Genomic DNA, 16,211 nt, shown 5'->3' with positions numbered 1-16,211 from the left:
AGAAAAAAGTTGAACTGTAATTAGAAACTGTAAGATACAGAAATGTCCTTACATATTACCAGGGGTTAAATTGGGATTTGTTAGGTTTGGGAGTTGTGGGGGGACTTTTTAAGACCTGAAAAAATTTTTAAAATAAAAAATTAATACCATATGAGCATAATAGGGTGATGTCTATGGTAACATACTGTATTAAACTATAAAATTACTGTAAAAACATGATTTAATTAGTTGAGATACAGGTTTTCACAAAAAAATATATCTAAAATTATAAACCCAACATTTCAGCCTTTAAACCATTTTTTTAAGAAAAGAGACAGAAAGAAGAATTAATTATATCAATTTAAAACAGTTATATTGGTGGATGTGGGGAGACAGCAGACAGGCTTGAAAATCCAATTTGATTCTCTGCCAGTAGGAGGCGCTTTTGGAACGTCAAACATATGGTTTCCCCAGAAACAGCTGTAAACAAAGCTCATGAACACTAATTTATTAAATAAGTTGAAATGCAACTGAAACTTTTTTTGAAGACACTGTTCCTTTCAGCGATAGGCGATAGTTTGAATAATAATAATAATAAGGCGATAGTTCATATAAGTAGTGAAAGTGTTTAAAACTATAACCTAATGTTGAAAATGCATGGGGGAAAGTCCTCCGTTGATTTACCAGGGTAGCCTGTGTACGACGGCCCCAGCCCAATTTAACCCCTGCTTATGATGACTGTTGTCATTTTGTAAGGTGGAAAAAGGTTTCTATAAGAAATTAAGTTTTTCAAAAAGTAATCACACACATTTGATCAGCAATCTGCATAATTAGAGGTACCACAAAATTGTACTGGATTAGTTCTGCCACCAAAGTTTAATACTTAATGTTAAGGGTTTGTTCAAATGTCTAACAATAAGTAATACAAATAGTAATGACTTTAGCAAGTAACACTAAAATATGCCAGCAACATTGTTTCCAAATTTCTGTTAGACTTTTCTAAATTCTGTCAGTCCCAAATGTTTCCAGGAATAGTCAGCACATGGGACAGATTTTCAAGGTAATGCATTGCGGCTCTAAATTATCAGCTAAATTGACATTAATGTCCAACACCTGTGTCATCATCTCTCGACTGCATCCGTCAACACACTAAATGAAAATGAAAGCCCCTGTGTGGCGCGCCATCCAGTCAAGTGGGCTTACCCGGGGTCCCGTGCCCAGTTGGAGGTTCAGAGGCGGGTGTGGAGATGAGAAATGGCAGAGTGTTTTGCACAGACCCCATGGGATCCAGCCTTCTGTTGGCCTTCACTGACCCAGATCTGCCCTGAGAAAGATTAAACTCAAGGGTCCTTCTGTTCCCTAAAGCCTATGCTCCACAGGCAGGATATACAAATCCAAACCAGTTCGACTGGAGCTGCGAAGAGAAAAGAAAATCATTTATGTGCAATTGGTCAGGAATTGCAGAGATTACACCAAACAGTTGACTGCGTATTGAAGAACCTCCAACGGGCTGATGGTTCGGTTTATCAGAGGCGCAAATATTGCTCACTTGCCACATAAATGAGTCCTAGTACCAAGCTAACAGCCCGGCAGCTGTGACGCTCTAAATGCTAATATCATTCTTTTCTCATCTCTAAAGAGCATTCAGCCGTTTTAACTCGGTGTCCGCAGTAAAACATCTTGACATTGATTTCAAAGCCAAATGCCAAAACTGCTGTTTTACTAGCTTGTTTGAACATTGTCCTCTTGGTTTTAATGTGGCAATTGCATGCGCTTTGCATACATTAAATGAACAATGAGGTTGAAAAGGCATCCATCTCAGGGTTCTGTAATTAACATGGAAATGGGAGAATGGTATTTTGACTGTGCTTTGCTCCCCTCTGGCACTCCTGGGTGTGTCTTCACTGACACAAAGCTAATGAATGAGCTAGTGATTTATGGGTAGTGGGTCTCCACTTAAAGAAGAGTGTGTGTCTTGACTACTTGGTCTGAATTCTAAGAAGACCTTCAAAAGGTGAGAGCTCAGATGATCTCTGTACCCTCTACCTCTCTCAAGAAATCGCACCCTATGTGTGATACACCTCTAGGATTGAGTCATATTAAAAATGAAAATCATGAGAAGAAACTTTGACTGGCTGCTCAAAACCTAAATCCCGTTTTTGGTTGGAAAATGTAATAGCACAAATGAGTACCTACATGGTTATGTTGAACACAGTGGCACATGTTGGATCAACAGCCTTGATAAAATAGGGTGTTTAGTTCCAACATGATCCAGCACCTACCTGGAATGTTCTAGGAATCATACAGACCTTGCTTAATTAAGGCTGGAGAAAAACTAAAACTCTGCAAGAAGTTTTCTTTTTTTTTTTTTTTGTACATGAATACTGTTCCAGAATTATGGGTGGTAAGTCTGTTCTGTGTGTGTGTTTTTAATTAATAAATGGAACAGGTTTTGCACCGTTCTGTGACAGAGACTTGCATTTCTTAGTGGGAAGTGCCCATATTATGTATTTTTGAAAATTACCTTTAATGCAGTTCTAAGTGAATGAAAACATCTGAAGAGTTTTAAATCTGAAAGTCCACCGTGTATAAAGTTATTGATTCTCAAAAGAAAAAGTAGACTCTGAATCATTGAAACTAGTCGTTTTTAGAATGAATCTCAAGCTGTTTCATGGTCAACGTGAAACATTAGCATATTGGTCTTTTCATGTTGGTCAGAATGAAAATGCTAAATCATTCTTTGCCACTAGGTGCCGCTTTTGGAGCGGAAGAATCATAGACCGTATGGGTAAAATAGCTGTTTCCCCGGTAACGCTGTACACAAAGTGACTCTTGTGAGCCAGTTCTTTGTAGTGAATCAAATACTTACAGCGCAACCAGTGTAGAATGATTGGCGAGGTAATGAGGTATTAATGAATCAAAAACAATAAGCGTAATTGATTGAGTCGGTTTAACATTAGTGGATTAATGGTGCGTTCAAGTAATCTCATATAGATCGTATTTACGAGTTGAGTGCACATGAACGCCACCACAATATCGTAAATACCAGTGAGGAGCTTGGGATTTTCTTTAAGCCCCGATCTGTATGAGTTGTGGGCGTGTCAGTGATTAACATGGCGCAATAATCAATACTTAAAGGTATTTAGCTGTGATATTGTCAGGCTTTTCTATTTACAGCGCAGTAAGTTAATCGACGACGCATAATATGATGGCATTATAATATAACAATGCAACTTGTAACAATAAAGTTGGCAGTGGCTTCATAAATTGATTTAAAACATAAAAAAACGAAGTATACCTAATGCACATTTCTTTGTTCTTCATTTTTCTAGAACAAGAGTTTAAGAGCATTGCTTTATTTTTGTGTTATTAATTAAGAGAAAGTACTCTGCCATCTTGCGCCGACGAAAGTGACTTGAATGCACCGAAACCGTAAGGAGAAAGAGAAGCGATGGAGTAAAAACCGCCTCAGTTTTGAATGCACTGGGTGAGTGCAGAAAGCTGCTAGCACGCTAGCTAACGTGTAAACAAATATCAGTGACGAACTGCTGCGTGAGATCACGTGACGAGCTCCTTCTGACGTGACATCATCGTGTGACGTGTAATGTACGAATCGACAACGCTAGTCACGTTATACTTTCACTGAAGCAAGCAAACGATCTCGGCGTCAGCGCGTAAAGTGAGGAACTAACTGATCTCTGCTTCATTACAGTTTGCACATATGTTTTCGTCGCAAATGTTGATCTTCCTTCAAAACAGCCGTGCGATAACGCTTCGACACGGAATTAGATCTGGCTTTTGTTCACACAGCGTTCGTCCCGGGTCGAACCCCCCAATGTTACTAGGTCCCCGACCGGGTTCAGTTCAGTAATAAATTCCGGGACATGGTTGCTTTCACACAGAAGGCGACCCGGCAATGTTGCGGAAATATTGCGGGTCCGACGTGCAGACTCTCCTAATGTGTGTGCTGCAGCCAGATTTCATAATCGGTTAGGATTTTAAAAATCCTGTAGTATGAGCCAGGCTTTAATAAAACACACAGAAATTTCTACAAACCGTAATATTTAAATCACAACCAGTTAACGTTACTCAAATATACACATTATCCATTTTGACAGTGCGTTTTAAGCAGCAGTACTAAATATATTACTAGATATTTGCTGTTTACTACAGTTATATTCCTAATGTTTATTCATTAAAATGAATTTTAAAAATCGTTAAAGAATCGGAACACCCGGTATTCTCTTTCCTAGTCAGGACTAAACATTGTGGATGGAAGTGAAGTGTACAGAGGTAAAAACCGTTGTTTATTTTTATATTCTCCTTTTTTACTCATTGTGACTATATAAGTACACACTGCTTTTTATGTATAACTTTACTTGTTTTTTTTTTTTCCTACAGTTTTTCTTACCTCAGGCTAGCGAGTCTCAGGTGGGAGTAATTCACATTTCTTGTTTTTCTTCTTTCATTCTTTACCCTCTAACGTTACTTGCTTTATCTAACTCTCTTTCCCTTTCTCCACACTTGTGTTTTATTTATTCCTCTTTCCCACTCCGCCTTCGCCCCCTTTCTCCTCCTGAGCATCCAGTGTTGCCCTGGAAGAGGTAATTTCATGCCCCTCAGTGGCGGTTCAGCCAGGTGGAAGTAGCTGCTGGCTGCCTGCGCGCCTGTTGTAACCGTAGAAACCAAAGATTAACGGTCACGGAATACTCCCGCCTTGTCTTTGTTAAATGTAAGGCCCTGATTTCTGAATAAACTAAGTAACGACGTAACTAGCTTGCTAACTAATGACTTTAGAACTTTTAAACAAACTTTCCAAAACATTCATGCTATGAATTACATTATTGTACAAATTAGATTAAATATACTAAATAAAACCATTAAAAGTTGTCACTTAAACTTATTAAATAAAAACAAACAAAAACAAACATAATTGCAAATAAAGTTGTTTTTCATTTAGTTTAACATGATTAAACGCGTTTAACTGAAATTAAAATCAATAAAAACTAGCCTACATACATTACAATAAATGACAACAAAGTTAGTAAAACTAACACACATACATGTGTGTGTGTGTGTGTGTATTGTTTTACTAAAATATAAACTTATAATACACACAAGCACACCATGATTCATACTAGGGCAAACCCATATAGTTCAGCAAATGTATTTTATTTATACAAAACAACAAGGACTACCAAAAAGTTAGTCAAAGGAACAGAATTTTTTTTCTTTTTTAATGAAATACATTTCCTCCTGATCTCCAAAACACTCCTTAAAAAAAGACAAGTACAATCGTTCACAACAGTCGTCAAAAGACAAACTCTCTTGGCTTTGAAAAGAAAGGGGGAAAAAAAGACCACATTCTCTTGTGACTGCAACGTTGGGGATCCACAGACGGAGACGAGACGGACAGACAGAAGCGTCCTCGGCTCAGTTAGGTCATGAGGCTGGCTGGTCAAACAACACATATTGTGCTTTCTATTTTTTTTTTTTTCTTTTTTTGTTTGTTGTTGTTGTTGTTCTCCAACACAACGAGAGTGCAATATTATAATGCTTTGAAATGCTGCTGTATACATTTCTACAAGAGGTTGGCACATTCAGACATTAACTTATCTATAATATCGGAGCTTATAACATGATTTTGTTTCTTCTTTCATGTATAAATACAATATACTCTTCTTTCCTGGCATCTGGACCCCATGTAAAAAGCTTCAACGGATGATTATTTACAGTGACAGCGTGATGAAACATGCCCCCATGAAGGCCATAAATAACTAACAATAATAATTCATAACATAATCAAAAGTTCCAGATTCACGCTCTGAAATCTGTACACTCATCCACTTCTCTTAGGTTCTTCTCTTCAGCTTCCGCACGAAAACGGAGGGATGTCTAAGTAAAACTTCCTGCGTCTCACAGCCTTCCCTTATCTCATCTCCTGGAAGAGAAGCAAAGGAGAAAAATTGGAATTAGAAAAGATAAACTTTTATTTAAAGTTGACAGAATAATATCTTTGATGCAAATACTGGCATTTAAAAGCAGCTTAGACCAGTTTGGACCAAATAGATGGTTTTATATGTAAGATGCTGGTCATTAGAGCAGCTTTACCACTGTAAATGTGGTCAAAATATACCCTATATTGGTAGCTAATAGTTTTAACTGGCCATTTAAACTGGTCAAGCAGCTTAGCTGGTCTATTAAGCTCCTAATTGTAGCCTCTCTCAGGACAAAAGAAAGCCTTTTTTGGTTTGGTATCTCTACAGATGACTAAATGCAGCAGGGATTTCATCATGTGACGCGACGAGATCTGAGATCGCAGAATAAAGGCGATCTCAGGGGCAGACCCCTTCTTTCTTCTCTGTGTCAAGCACCTATTCACGCTCTCTGTCCGACTGGAATGATAACGTTAACCACCATGACAGTACGGGGTAACCCGAAACTCTCTCCCCAGGGAACGTATCGCCCTCTTTTATTTGGCCAGTCTTTTATGTTCCAGAGAGGGTAACCTGAGAGAGGGTCACACATCTGAAGAGACTCTTCAGCCCATACGGAGTGACCTAAGATATGCACAACCTAGTTCACATCACACAACTATTCAAGTCAATAAGGAGATACTGTATAAAAAAAAAAAATATGATATATATATATATATATATATGTATGTATGTATGTACAAACATTATGGTATAATAATCAGTGAATAAAAATATGCTTATTTTGTACAGACATTTGCTCTTTGGTGGATACAGCAAATTTAGTAAGTAAGAATATGACAACATTTTCTAAGCATGTCTATGACTTTTGTATTTGAGACATGAAAAACTTGGTTATAAATAATCATGCAAGTGTTTGATATGAGAAAAATCACTTTACAGACAGATCACTCTGTTATAAGTTCTCCAAGCGGTGGGGAATGTACTTCAGAGGAAGTGTCTGATTGCTGGCTACAAGTCCTGTGCCTCTACAGTCTACACAACACTTACACTATGTGCTGAACAGCCAGATGGACTCGTCCACACTTCTCAATTCTGTTTCACCAACAAATGTGTGTTAAGAAAAGAAAAACTAACGTACGTGTTTGCGAGGCCGTGTCGGACTAAGCTTGGCTAATGTTTGAGATTTAGGATTAGGGTTAAGATTTGGGAGGACAAGGATTAATCTTGAAAGCATGCACTTAAAACCACTATCTTAATCAGTATTGTTTTTGTCTTGAATTACTTTACAAATATCTAAGCATCCTAAAAACAATATGGATTTATTTGAGAAAAAAAATTGTGCAAGATATTTTCTTGTTTTAAGCATTAAAAAAGACAGCTGAACAATTTGCCTGTTAAGAAAACAAGTCAATGTAATGTGTCATTTTATAAATTAATATTTGTATAAATGAATTACAATAAATCATTTAAATGCATATTTAATTGTAAATATTACTCTTGAATGCTGTTCTTTTTAGTGACTGATTAAGTAAATGATTTTCTATATGTGAGAAAAGATACTGACGAAGGTCTTACATCATTTTTCTTCCTGCCCATTCCGTGCCCCCGTGATCCTGTTGACCCCCGTGATGATGAACTTCCTGTTGTGGAACAATTGTTGGGCATCTGACCCCGAGACAGGAAGTTGGGTTTGTTGTAAGGAATTAAATCGTCTTCTGCTGTGAGCAATATAAACAATACCAAAATGTTAGGGTTCACAAATGTATCGATACAGAATAGAAATTTCATTAACTTTAAAATAAAAAGCCAGTCTATTTAACCCTATATATATTTACATATACACACATACACATGCTTGTGCCTTTAAGAGACAAAATGTTTTTACAGTATTTAAGTTATTTTGTCAGGTGTCAGCTCTAACCGTCTATTCGTCTATGAGAGGAGTTTTTCCGGTTGGGTGTGCTCTGTTCTCTCCTCTCCATGGAGGAATGGGAGCTGCCCACTCTCTCGAGGGATGTCTGCCCACATTCAAATCCCCCTACTTGAGCACAGTCGACCTCATCTTCAGGAGGCGGCTCTGGTGGAGGGGGAAGGTCTGCAGAGATGTGATCAGCATGTTAAGTATGCGGGAGCAGGATAAATGATTAACTAACTTCATTCTAGAACAGGCCTGGTCAGTAACTCACCGCCTTGCAGTATATCTCTTCGGTATTGACCGCTCTTGGAGGCTTTCTTCTTCACCTTGGACTTCTGCCCAGGCGGTGTGTGGTCTGCGGAGGGCCTCACTCGACCTAAAAATGGGGGAGGTGAGAAGAAGGTAGAACATTTCTAATTAAATATGGCTGTGATCATGAAAGTTGGATTTTAGTTGAGCAACAAAACTTATGTGGCATGTTTATATAGAGATGGAAACACACCTGGTGTGGTGTTGCTGATGTTCTCTACACTTTGGGCAGCTCCTTGGCTCAGATCCCGCTTGTGTGCTGAGCGGTGTGGCACAGTGTTGTCAGGGCACTCCTGATTGGCCGCCAGGTTTGGGTTGGACTGGGTTAGAGGGGGGCTTGGTGCTCGTGGCACAGGCACAGGTCCGCATGGCAACCGGCTGTCCACAAAAAAAGAGAAAATGTTTGGCCAATTAAAACAAAGTTGGACAGCATGAAATTTGCTAAATATTTATTAACTGAAATGCGCCCCATTCAACAGATCTCTTTGTTTTAACCCAGATCTGCAGCCAATACGGCACACAAAACACTATTATATGAACTCATTTTAAATTGAAAACACAGTAGGCCAAGATCAGCACTTTGTAAAAGTAAATGATCTTTCTATACTTGGCGCAACTGCAATCCAGCAGGAAGCTTAATGAGAGTCTCAAAATTTGCTCCGTGCCATGATAATCTACAAATACGGACCTGCAGAGGAATAAATTATTCATATAACAAGTTTTCTCCGCAGGAACAAATAAAAACACTGTAAAAAATTCTCCTAAGAGAATGAAAACAAATAAACTATTCTTTTAATTCAGGAGAGCAGTTTCCTGAAAGATGAAGGATGGCTCACATTAAGTATTTTTAAGCGAACGTCGCCTCGAGATTAGAGCAAATGTTGTTTATGCTGCATCTTATCAAATAAAGTTTATAGCAAGCAAATCTTGTTGACAAATGCCCATCTCAAACTGTCAAAAAAGCGGGAAATAAAAGAGGAATAAACTCTGAAATGCTGACCTGCCAAAAAAAAAAAAAAAAAACGAATGCATGCAATAATTGTGAAATATTATTTGAAGTTTCACGTGTCTCACCGTGCTATCTGTGGCTGTTCGAGCTGGTGCAAACGTGGTATGTCGTGGCAGTGGCCATCGTCTCTGGGAGATGGGGTTAAGGTGGCGGTGGACTGGTGGCTGTAGGATGTGGTGGGGGAAGAAGCCTCTCCTCTAGGAGGAGGAACGGGACTGTCCTCCGTCACGCCGTCCATGAGGTAAGTCCTATCCGGAAGAGGAGGACACCACTCTTCTTCATCGGACCTGAGTGAGAAGAAAGGTTTCAATAATATTTACAGCTAGATGACTTTAGAATCTTTCTAAATGATGATAAACATATTGAAAACACGTCAAATTTGACAGCAGATATTCTACCCACCACTTATCTATTATTATAAATATAACATCAACTTTTCTTATCACTTCTTTGCACTCCTCACTTAAAGTGGGAGCATAAGTGACTTTATTTCTGCTCTATAACTAAATTCCCTCATTTTTAGCAGAGGGTTAAGTAACTCCAGCACCTCTGTGTTAAATCAATCATGGCACACTCATTATGATTGCCTGCTGCAGTAATCACCGGGTCAATGCAACCGGTGGCATATTGATTCCTACTGCTGTTGGGTCAAAAGAGTCAGCCTGGCCTCCAGATAACAATATGCGTGATCTTTTAGCCCTCGCAGGAACAATCCATGCAAGAGCGATGGAAAAGAAGTTAAATGCAGTGGCATTTTGAGTGACACTGACTGGATGTTATGCCTTGGGCACTTTGAGGGCAAACCGCTGAGCTGAATGACACCTACACACGGCATGCCCTTGGTTTATGTGGCTGCTTGATATTTTTGTTGAGTTCTCGGGCCTTGCTGAGTTGAAGGGTGAATTATTAAAATTATAATAATATTGCAGCAACAGAGCTGCTGCTCTTGCCTTTGGGCTGCCACAAAGGTTAACCTTATGATTCATTAGCTCATCATCACACTTTTGAGGACTAGTCATGAAAATCCAGTCTGGTTGTGAGTATTGCATTGCGTGCTTGGGCCCTGAACGATGTCTGATGCTCGGAGGAAGGAACTTGAGAAGGGTTGTACCTATCACTGGCTAATGTGGTTACTGCGGGAGGCTATGTCAAGGTTATCGGATTCACGGATCTCCACTGTGAGCCAAGGCTGGTTAACCGCTGCGACTAATGTGACTCGTCCTTGTTAGTGCCTCTTACGGGCAGCCATTGGGCTGAAGTGGCGGCAGAAAGCAATAAGAGTGTTTCTACCCGTCAGCGCCCGCGGCCGGGGCATTCTGTGGCTACTGCTGACCGCGCGCTTCTCTAACAAGGAACTAATGCGATACAGACCAGGAAAAGAAAACATAATTCAGTCAGGCCATCATGAGGAAACAGGCCAGATTCGAGGATAGAATATCGCTAACTTTGTTAGCCTCTATATACAGCCTTGTCAACGGCAATCAAACCACTCCGGCCCTGAGAATTCTGAGACTGTTCCTGGAACAATCAGCAAAACCTTAAACCTTAAGTAAGGCCATGTTCCCAGCTAGCCAGCAAATTGGTAAAAGATGTCGTCTTGAAGACATGGAAATGAAGTTAAAAACTAAAATGAATTGTGTGTGTGAGACTTGAGGTTTGTTTTGTCTGCCAAAGTCCTGATTGAGACACTTTCTGGGCAGCTATTAACTGACCTACTTAACTGGCTTAAAGTTTTTCTCAAGATAAAATAACATGTCAAATCACCATCAGCATCAAAATTGTGGCTTTTTAGTTTGAATAACGCTAACATTATTTTTCAGGCTGGTTCAGCTGGAACAGCAATGAGTTAAATCTACAGCCTTCCAGTGAACGTTACCCCATGTCCTGGATTAGTTCATTATCATCTTCCTCTTCACACTCGTCCAGATCTCCAGAGAGAGGTGGAGGCGGCAACGCATCCATCCAGTTGAGAGATGGCGTTTTCACTGGCTTCCCAATCAACTTCTGCTTTGGTTGTTTTACTGTAAGAAAAAGCGAGCAGTTTTGTGAATAGCATCTATATTAAGCTTTTTTTTTCTTTTCTTTTTTGTTAACTAAAGTTACAATTAAATGAAAAAATAAAACGTAAAATACATTTTAGGAAACTTAAACTAAAATATAATGTAAAGAAAAATAGAAACATTCACATGGCAGCTAACTGAAACAAGTTTAAACACTAAAATTACTAAAGCTAAATATAAATGTAAAAAATCTAATAAAAATGACAAAGGAACATAAAATGACTACAATTAAAATGAAAGCTGAAAATATAAAAATCAAAGCACTGTAATAGTACTATAATAATATAAAAAAAACTTAAGTAACATAGCCAAGCACAACATTCGTATTAGCACTGAAGGGAACAGATAAGACTGGAAAGATACCGTTATCAGTCTTGGAGCGGTCTGGCTGGGCATACTGAGCATTGGAGGTTCCAGGCTGAGTCATCCAGTGGCTGCCATCTTGTTCAGGGCTGCAGGGCGCCTGGTTGGTGAAAGGCATGATGGGAGTGCTGGCGTAGGGAGTGGTATGTTGAGAGAACTGAGCAGAGAAACTGCGCAGGTCCTCGCTGGTGGGATCAATGGTGCTGTAGATGGGGCCTTCATTGGAGTCTGTGCTGTACTTCTCGCTTTGGTTAAGATAATTAGAGATTCCCGCCTCTGAGGAAGTGATGGTAAATTTATTAAGGTTCAATTAATGAGACTCTGTGCTGTGGAAACTTAGTGTAAAATTAATTTAACAGTACAGCCGGTGGTGTTAGCGAGTCTTACCATTATAGTATCTCTCCGGAGTGTCATGTTTAGATGTACAGCAGTTCACCGAGTCTTTCCCATTGTGCACTAGATTGGTAGTTGGCCAAGAATCAGCCAGCCACGGGTAATTTCCTATGTTAGCACCCATCATACCAGGCCTACATATCCAGACATATCAATAAATATAGAATGAACTAAAGTCACTGTTTTTACACTCTGAATTAATGCTTAAGGAGCTAAAAGTACCATTTACCTTCCATTAAGTCCGGAACTTTCTCCATGTGGGAAACCAACTGTAGAGAGATGAAAGAATATGTTGTGACTGTTACCTAAAACTCAGACCATAACAAATGATTTCCATTAACAGAAAAAAAAAAGCTGAAACAAAAAAGATTAAAGATGCTTTGGCACCTGAAATATAACAAGTTTTCATACTAAAATTATTAAAACTAAATAGTATATAAATACTAAAATAACACCGCTTAATCATCATTTAATGTCAAATGTCATTTGGTGTGATATGTGCGTGCATACCCGCAGGTGTGTATGCAAATGATGCTGTGTAATGGCTGAGCTCTTTTCTCTTCTTCCGTCTGCAGTAGATCCACACGCTGAATCCCATAAGGATTACCCAGCATGCCCCGCCAATGCCTGCGATGAAGGCAGGCTGCTTCACTACGTCTGTGATCTGCTCAGCCAGACTTACATTCTCGTCAGATTCGCTGCCTCCACCTGTGACTGTAGGCTGCTCTGCGGGCAATTCTGAATAGGAGAGAGAGAACGAAAAGAGAGCAAAGAAAGATCAAAGTGTTACTCAGACAGAATGTCTTAATAGGACTCGGCTTATTGGAAAGAATTAAGCAATTTAGTCTCATAGCGGGACTTTAAAAAGCAATCAAAGAGAATTTACACAATTCTTTAGTACTTCAACTCCACAAGCCCCTCACTCTACTCTTTAATTCTTTCAGTTTAATAGTCACGGCTGGTTTTTCAGCGAGTACTCACTGATAAGCACAGATACGGGCTGGCTGTGTGTGCCCACTCCTGCGCTGGTCACTGCGGCCACCTCCACCTGGTACAACACGCCGGGTAAAAGCCCCTTTAATAAAGTTGTCAGCACGCTTCCATCCACTGTCTGATTGATGTGGTAGCGCGTCTGAGAGTCGTTACCCAGACACCAAACCTGAAAAGAGATTCGATCTGAAATTAAAAATACTTAAGTGCCCTAACCTGGTCCTTGACCTGTAAGACTCACACCTACAGAAGACACCAAGAAAGACACTAGCAGGAAAAGTTCCAGCAGGAGTCCCCTGAGCCCATTGGGTTTTAACAGAACCCTGTGCAGTGAGTTTGCTGGGGGGTCATTGAGTATTAATGGGGGAAAGTCATGTAAGAGGAAACAAAGCCTCCATCGCAATATGACTGATTATGTTTGGCTGTGATTGGTTGATGCTATAAATCCCGCCTCTGATAGTGTAAGTAATGTTTATTTAATCAAGAAAATATGAGTGGGACATAAATTTACACTTGATAAAAAAAATTAAAAACATTAATAATCAAATCAAATAATATGCTAAATGTATTGTGACATATCATTATCAGCATTTTTACTTTCACAAGTTTATTTTTGCAACTTGTCTGGTTGGGATATATTAAGTATGTTTTGTTGAATGACTTTTGCAATCTAGCAAATACCTTATACTCTTGGATGACTCCATTTTGCATCTCAGTGGGAGGAGGCTGCCATGATACACTGATGCTTGAGCTGTTGCTGAGCTTGACTGTTGCCACGGTGACAGCACGAGGGGGGGCACTGGGAACTGGAAGAGAATTCAATTAAACTAACATTTTGAGAAGTGAGTGTCCTTAATAGTAAATCTACATTAGCCCTCTCCATAATTTTATTTGCTTGAATGAAGCGATTCATCTTCATATTATGTACAACAGAATAGAATTGAGTCGGGCTGGGCTGAATGAACCCGAATTGAATTGATTAGAACGAAATTAAATTGAAGTGCATCGAATGGAAACTGAAAGGGCTGCAGATATCTCACCCTCTTCTGGCGTGCGAAACGTCAGCAGGCGGCTGTCCATGCCCTGGAACTCGTTAAAGTAGGGTCGTATTTTAATCTCGTACTCCGTGCCTCTGAGCAGGTTAGCGATGACAGCGCTACGCTCTGTTGCAGCTTTCACTTCCTGCTGGGACCAGGAGCCGCCGACAGGACGATAAAGCAAACGATAACCCTGGATGTACTGAGACTGACGATCGACCTGACAGATGGGGAGAGGGAGACCGAGACAGAAAAATGAGATAAAGTGAGGCGGCAGGAGAATCATAAGGCCGGCGAGGGGCTGATTTGGAGGGCAGATATTAGCAGCACTCACGTTCCAGCTGATCTTCACGCTGGATGCTGTCAGCAGGGCGGGTTCGTGAAGCTGCACAGCCATCTCTCCCAGCTCCCTCTGCACCTGCCGATGGTCCACCCCTTGACCTGTAGGACTGACATCTGCAAAATACGACAAGAAACACCTCAAATTAACATCTTTAAATCGTGTGTCTATATGAACATATACATATACACACACACTATATATTAAACCTATTTTTTTTGCTTTTGGTGCAAAGATGCTTCATGATTAGATGCTATCCACACTGAAAGGAATTGATTAATATATAATCTGTAAAAACAAGCACTATTATTTTGCTCTTCACATATAATTTGTTTCGTATACTTAAATAACAGTTATACAACATATAATCTGTATTACACGTTCACAGATTTGTAAAGATCTCCTAAAATTGATTGGTCTCCAGGGTACAGACCTTGTGTGCGCACAGGCTCTGAGATGGGGCTGGGGTCACTCAAGCCGTAAGCATTGACCGCCCGCACAATGAACAGGTACACTGTATTCGGAGACAGTCCAGTGACCGTGTGCTTCTCCAGTTTCACAAAATCTGCAACCGTCTGCCATGTACTGCCCGCTGATTGGCTGAAAAAACGGACAAAAAGATTATAGAGATTATATTACTACATTAATCATTCATCACATTTACAGAAACGTTCATTCCATACGTGTTTACGCTCTACAGTATCAAAACTGGCAGATTAATACAGCTTAATCTGAATAAAACATCAATACACAAATGTTTTGTCCTACATTTGTCCTTAAGCTGTTGCACACCATTAGAGAGAGGAGGGTTTAACAGCAAAGTCAGTGTCATAGATGTTTATCTGCACTCTTTTGACTGTCATTACATGTGTCTGTTTAATGACCCAGCTCTTCTGTGATGTTATTCTTGTAGCCTTTGGCTTGACAGTGCTTGGCGTGACCAGAAAAAGATCTCTGCGGTGATCGATTTATTTATGGCACAGACTAGGCTTGTCATAATGCAACAATCACCTTGGATACTGAAATGAGATTTTATTAAACAGACTGAAAACATTGACGGTACAGAATTTAAGAACACTGATTTTTTTTTTTTTAACATCCAGATCACACCTAAGCATGATATGAACTTAATTAATCAAGAGAGCTACTTAGATGTGGCATACAGGTGGGCAAGATTCATTGAAACATGCATCCCCATCTAATAAACAATGACATCTGTCTGTGCCAAAAGGCTTTGGGATATTCCTCTTCACTTGTCTGTGGTTAACCATCATCCTTGTTTAGAGCAACAGTCACGTGTGGTGTGTTCAAGGTTTATTTTCCCCCGGTGGCAACTCCTGCAGCAGACACAAAGCCAATAGAAGCTCGACCTGCACAATTAGGCCAAGCCATAAATGCTGGGAACCTCATAAATATTCCTTCAGCAGCCCACCGATAGGAACGATAAATCCAAGGTCACTTTGCTATCAGCTGGGATGGAAGAAACAGGGAAAGGCTGAGGAACAGACAATGGGCTCTTATAAACACCTGCATAAACATGCATATATTCCAAAAGTGGGCCGCAACATGAACCTTTATCCCCCTGTATCGAGGTGTCATCAGCCTAAAACCTCCTCACCCTCAATCTCAGTTCTTCTCCACCTCGCTTTCCCAGCTCTCCGTACTTGTTCCACAGCACCTCAGGGAAGGAAAGTGTATAGCAAACACCCCTTTAAGCACCACAGCATTCGATAGAGAATCAATTTTAAGGATGTGGGGCCATGCTAACTGTTACCCAAGGGGGCAAGGGAGAGGACAAAGATATAGGGTGTGTATATGAGGTAGAGAAAGAATGAAAATGTGTGTGTGGCTCTCTACATCTCGTTGCTGAATATCCC

General features: G+C 39.9%; 1 protein-coding gene across 6 annotated transcripts in view; it reads right to left on the bottom strand.

The window, feature by feature from the left end:
- Nucleotides 1–5,132: 5,132 nt before the first annotated feature.
- Nucleotides 5,133–16,211, bottom strand: part of robo3 (roundabout, axon guidance receptor, homolog 3 (Drosophila)) — a 136,553-nt gene continuing 125,474 nt past the window's right edge. For 4 of the 6 annotated variants that reach the window (XM_026263104.1, XM_026263107.1, XM_026263105.1 and 1 more), the window contains 16 exons: nucleotides 14,768–14,934; nucleotides 14,329–14,450; nucleotides 13,998–14,214; nucleotides 13,639–13,763; nucleotides 12,949–13,126; nucleotides 12,478–12,705; nucleotides 12,197–12,236; nucleotides 11,962–12,101; nucleotides 11,575–11,850; nucleotides 11,028–11,172; nucleotides 9,217–9,438; nucleotides 8,336–8,520; nucleotides 8,105–8,209; nucleotides 7,840–8,013; nucleotides 7,494–7,636; nucleotides 5,133–5,920 (listed from right to left, as the gene is read on the bottom strand). In XM_026263104.1, coding sequence (XP_026118889.1) covers nucleotides 5,909–5,920; nucleotides 7,494–7,636; nucleotides 7,840–8,013; nucleotides 8,105–8,209; nucleotides 8,336–8,520; nucleotides 9,217–9,438; nucleotides 11,028–11,172; nucleotides 11,575–11,850; nucleotides 11,962–12,101; nucleotides 12,197–12,236; nucleotides 12,478–12,705; nucleotides 12,949–13,126; nucleotides 13,639–13,763; nucleotides 13,998–14,214; nucleotides 14,329–14,450; nucleotides 14,768–14,934 — 2,479 coding nt within the window. In that variant the 3' untranslated portion in view covers nucleotides 5,133–5,908. The remainder of the gene's footprint in view (nucleotides 5,921–7,493; nucleotides 7,637–7,839; nucleotides 8,014–8,104; nucleotides 8,210–8,335; nucleotides 8,521–9,216; nucleotides 9,439–11,027; nucleotides 11,173–11,574; nucleotides 11,851–11,961; nucleotides 12,102–12,196; nucleotides 12,237–12,477; nucleotides 12,706–12,948; nucleotides 13,127–13,638; nucleotides 13,764–13,997; nucleotides 14,215–14,328; nucleotides 14,451–14,767; nucleotides 14,935–16,211) is intronic. The other 2 variants (XM_026263106.1, XM_026263108.1) reach the window with 1 other exon arrangement.

This window comes from Carassius auratus, unplaced genomic scaffold (assembly GCF_003368295.1).
Source record: "Carassius auratus strain Wakin unplaced genomic scaffold, ASM336829v1 scaf_tig00216425, whole genome shotgun sequence".
Lineage (NCBI taxonomy): Eukaryota > Metazoa > Chordata > Actinopteri > Cypriniformes > Cyprinidae > Carassius > Carassius auratus.
This window is presented reverse-complemented; position numbering and strand designations above follow the sequence as displayed.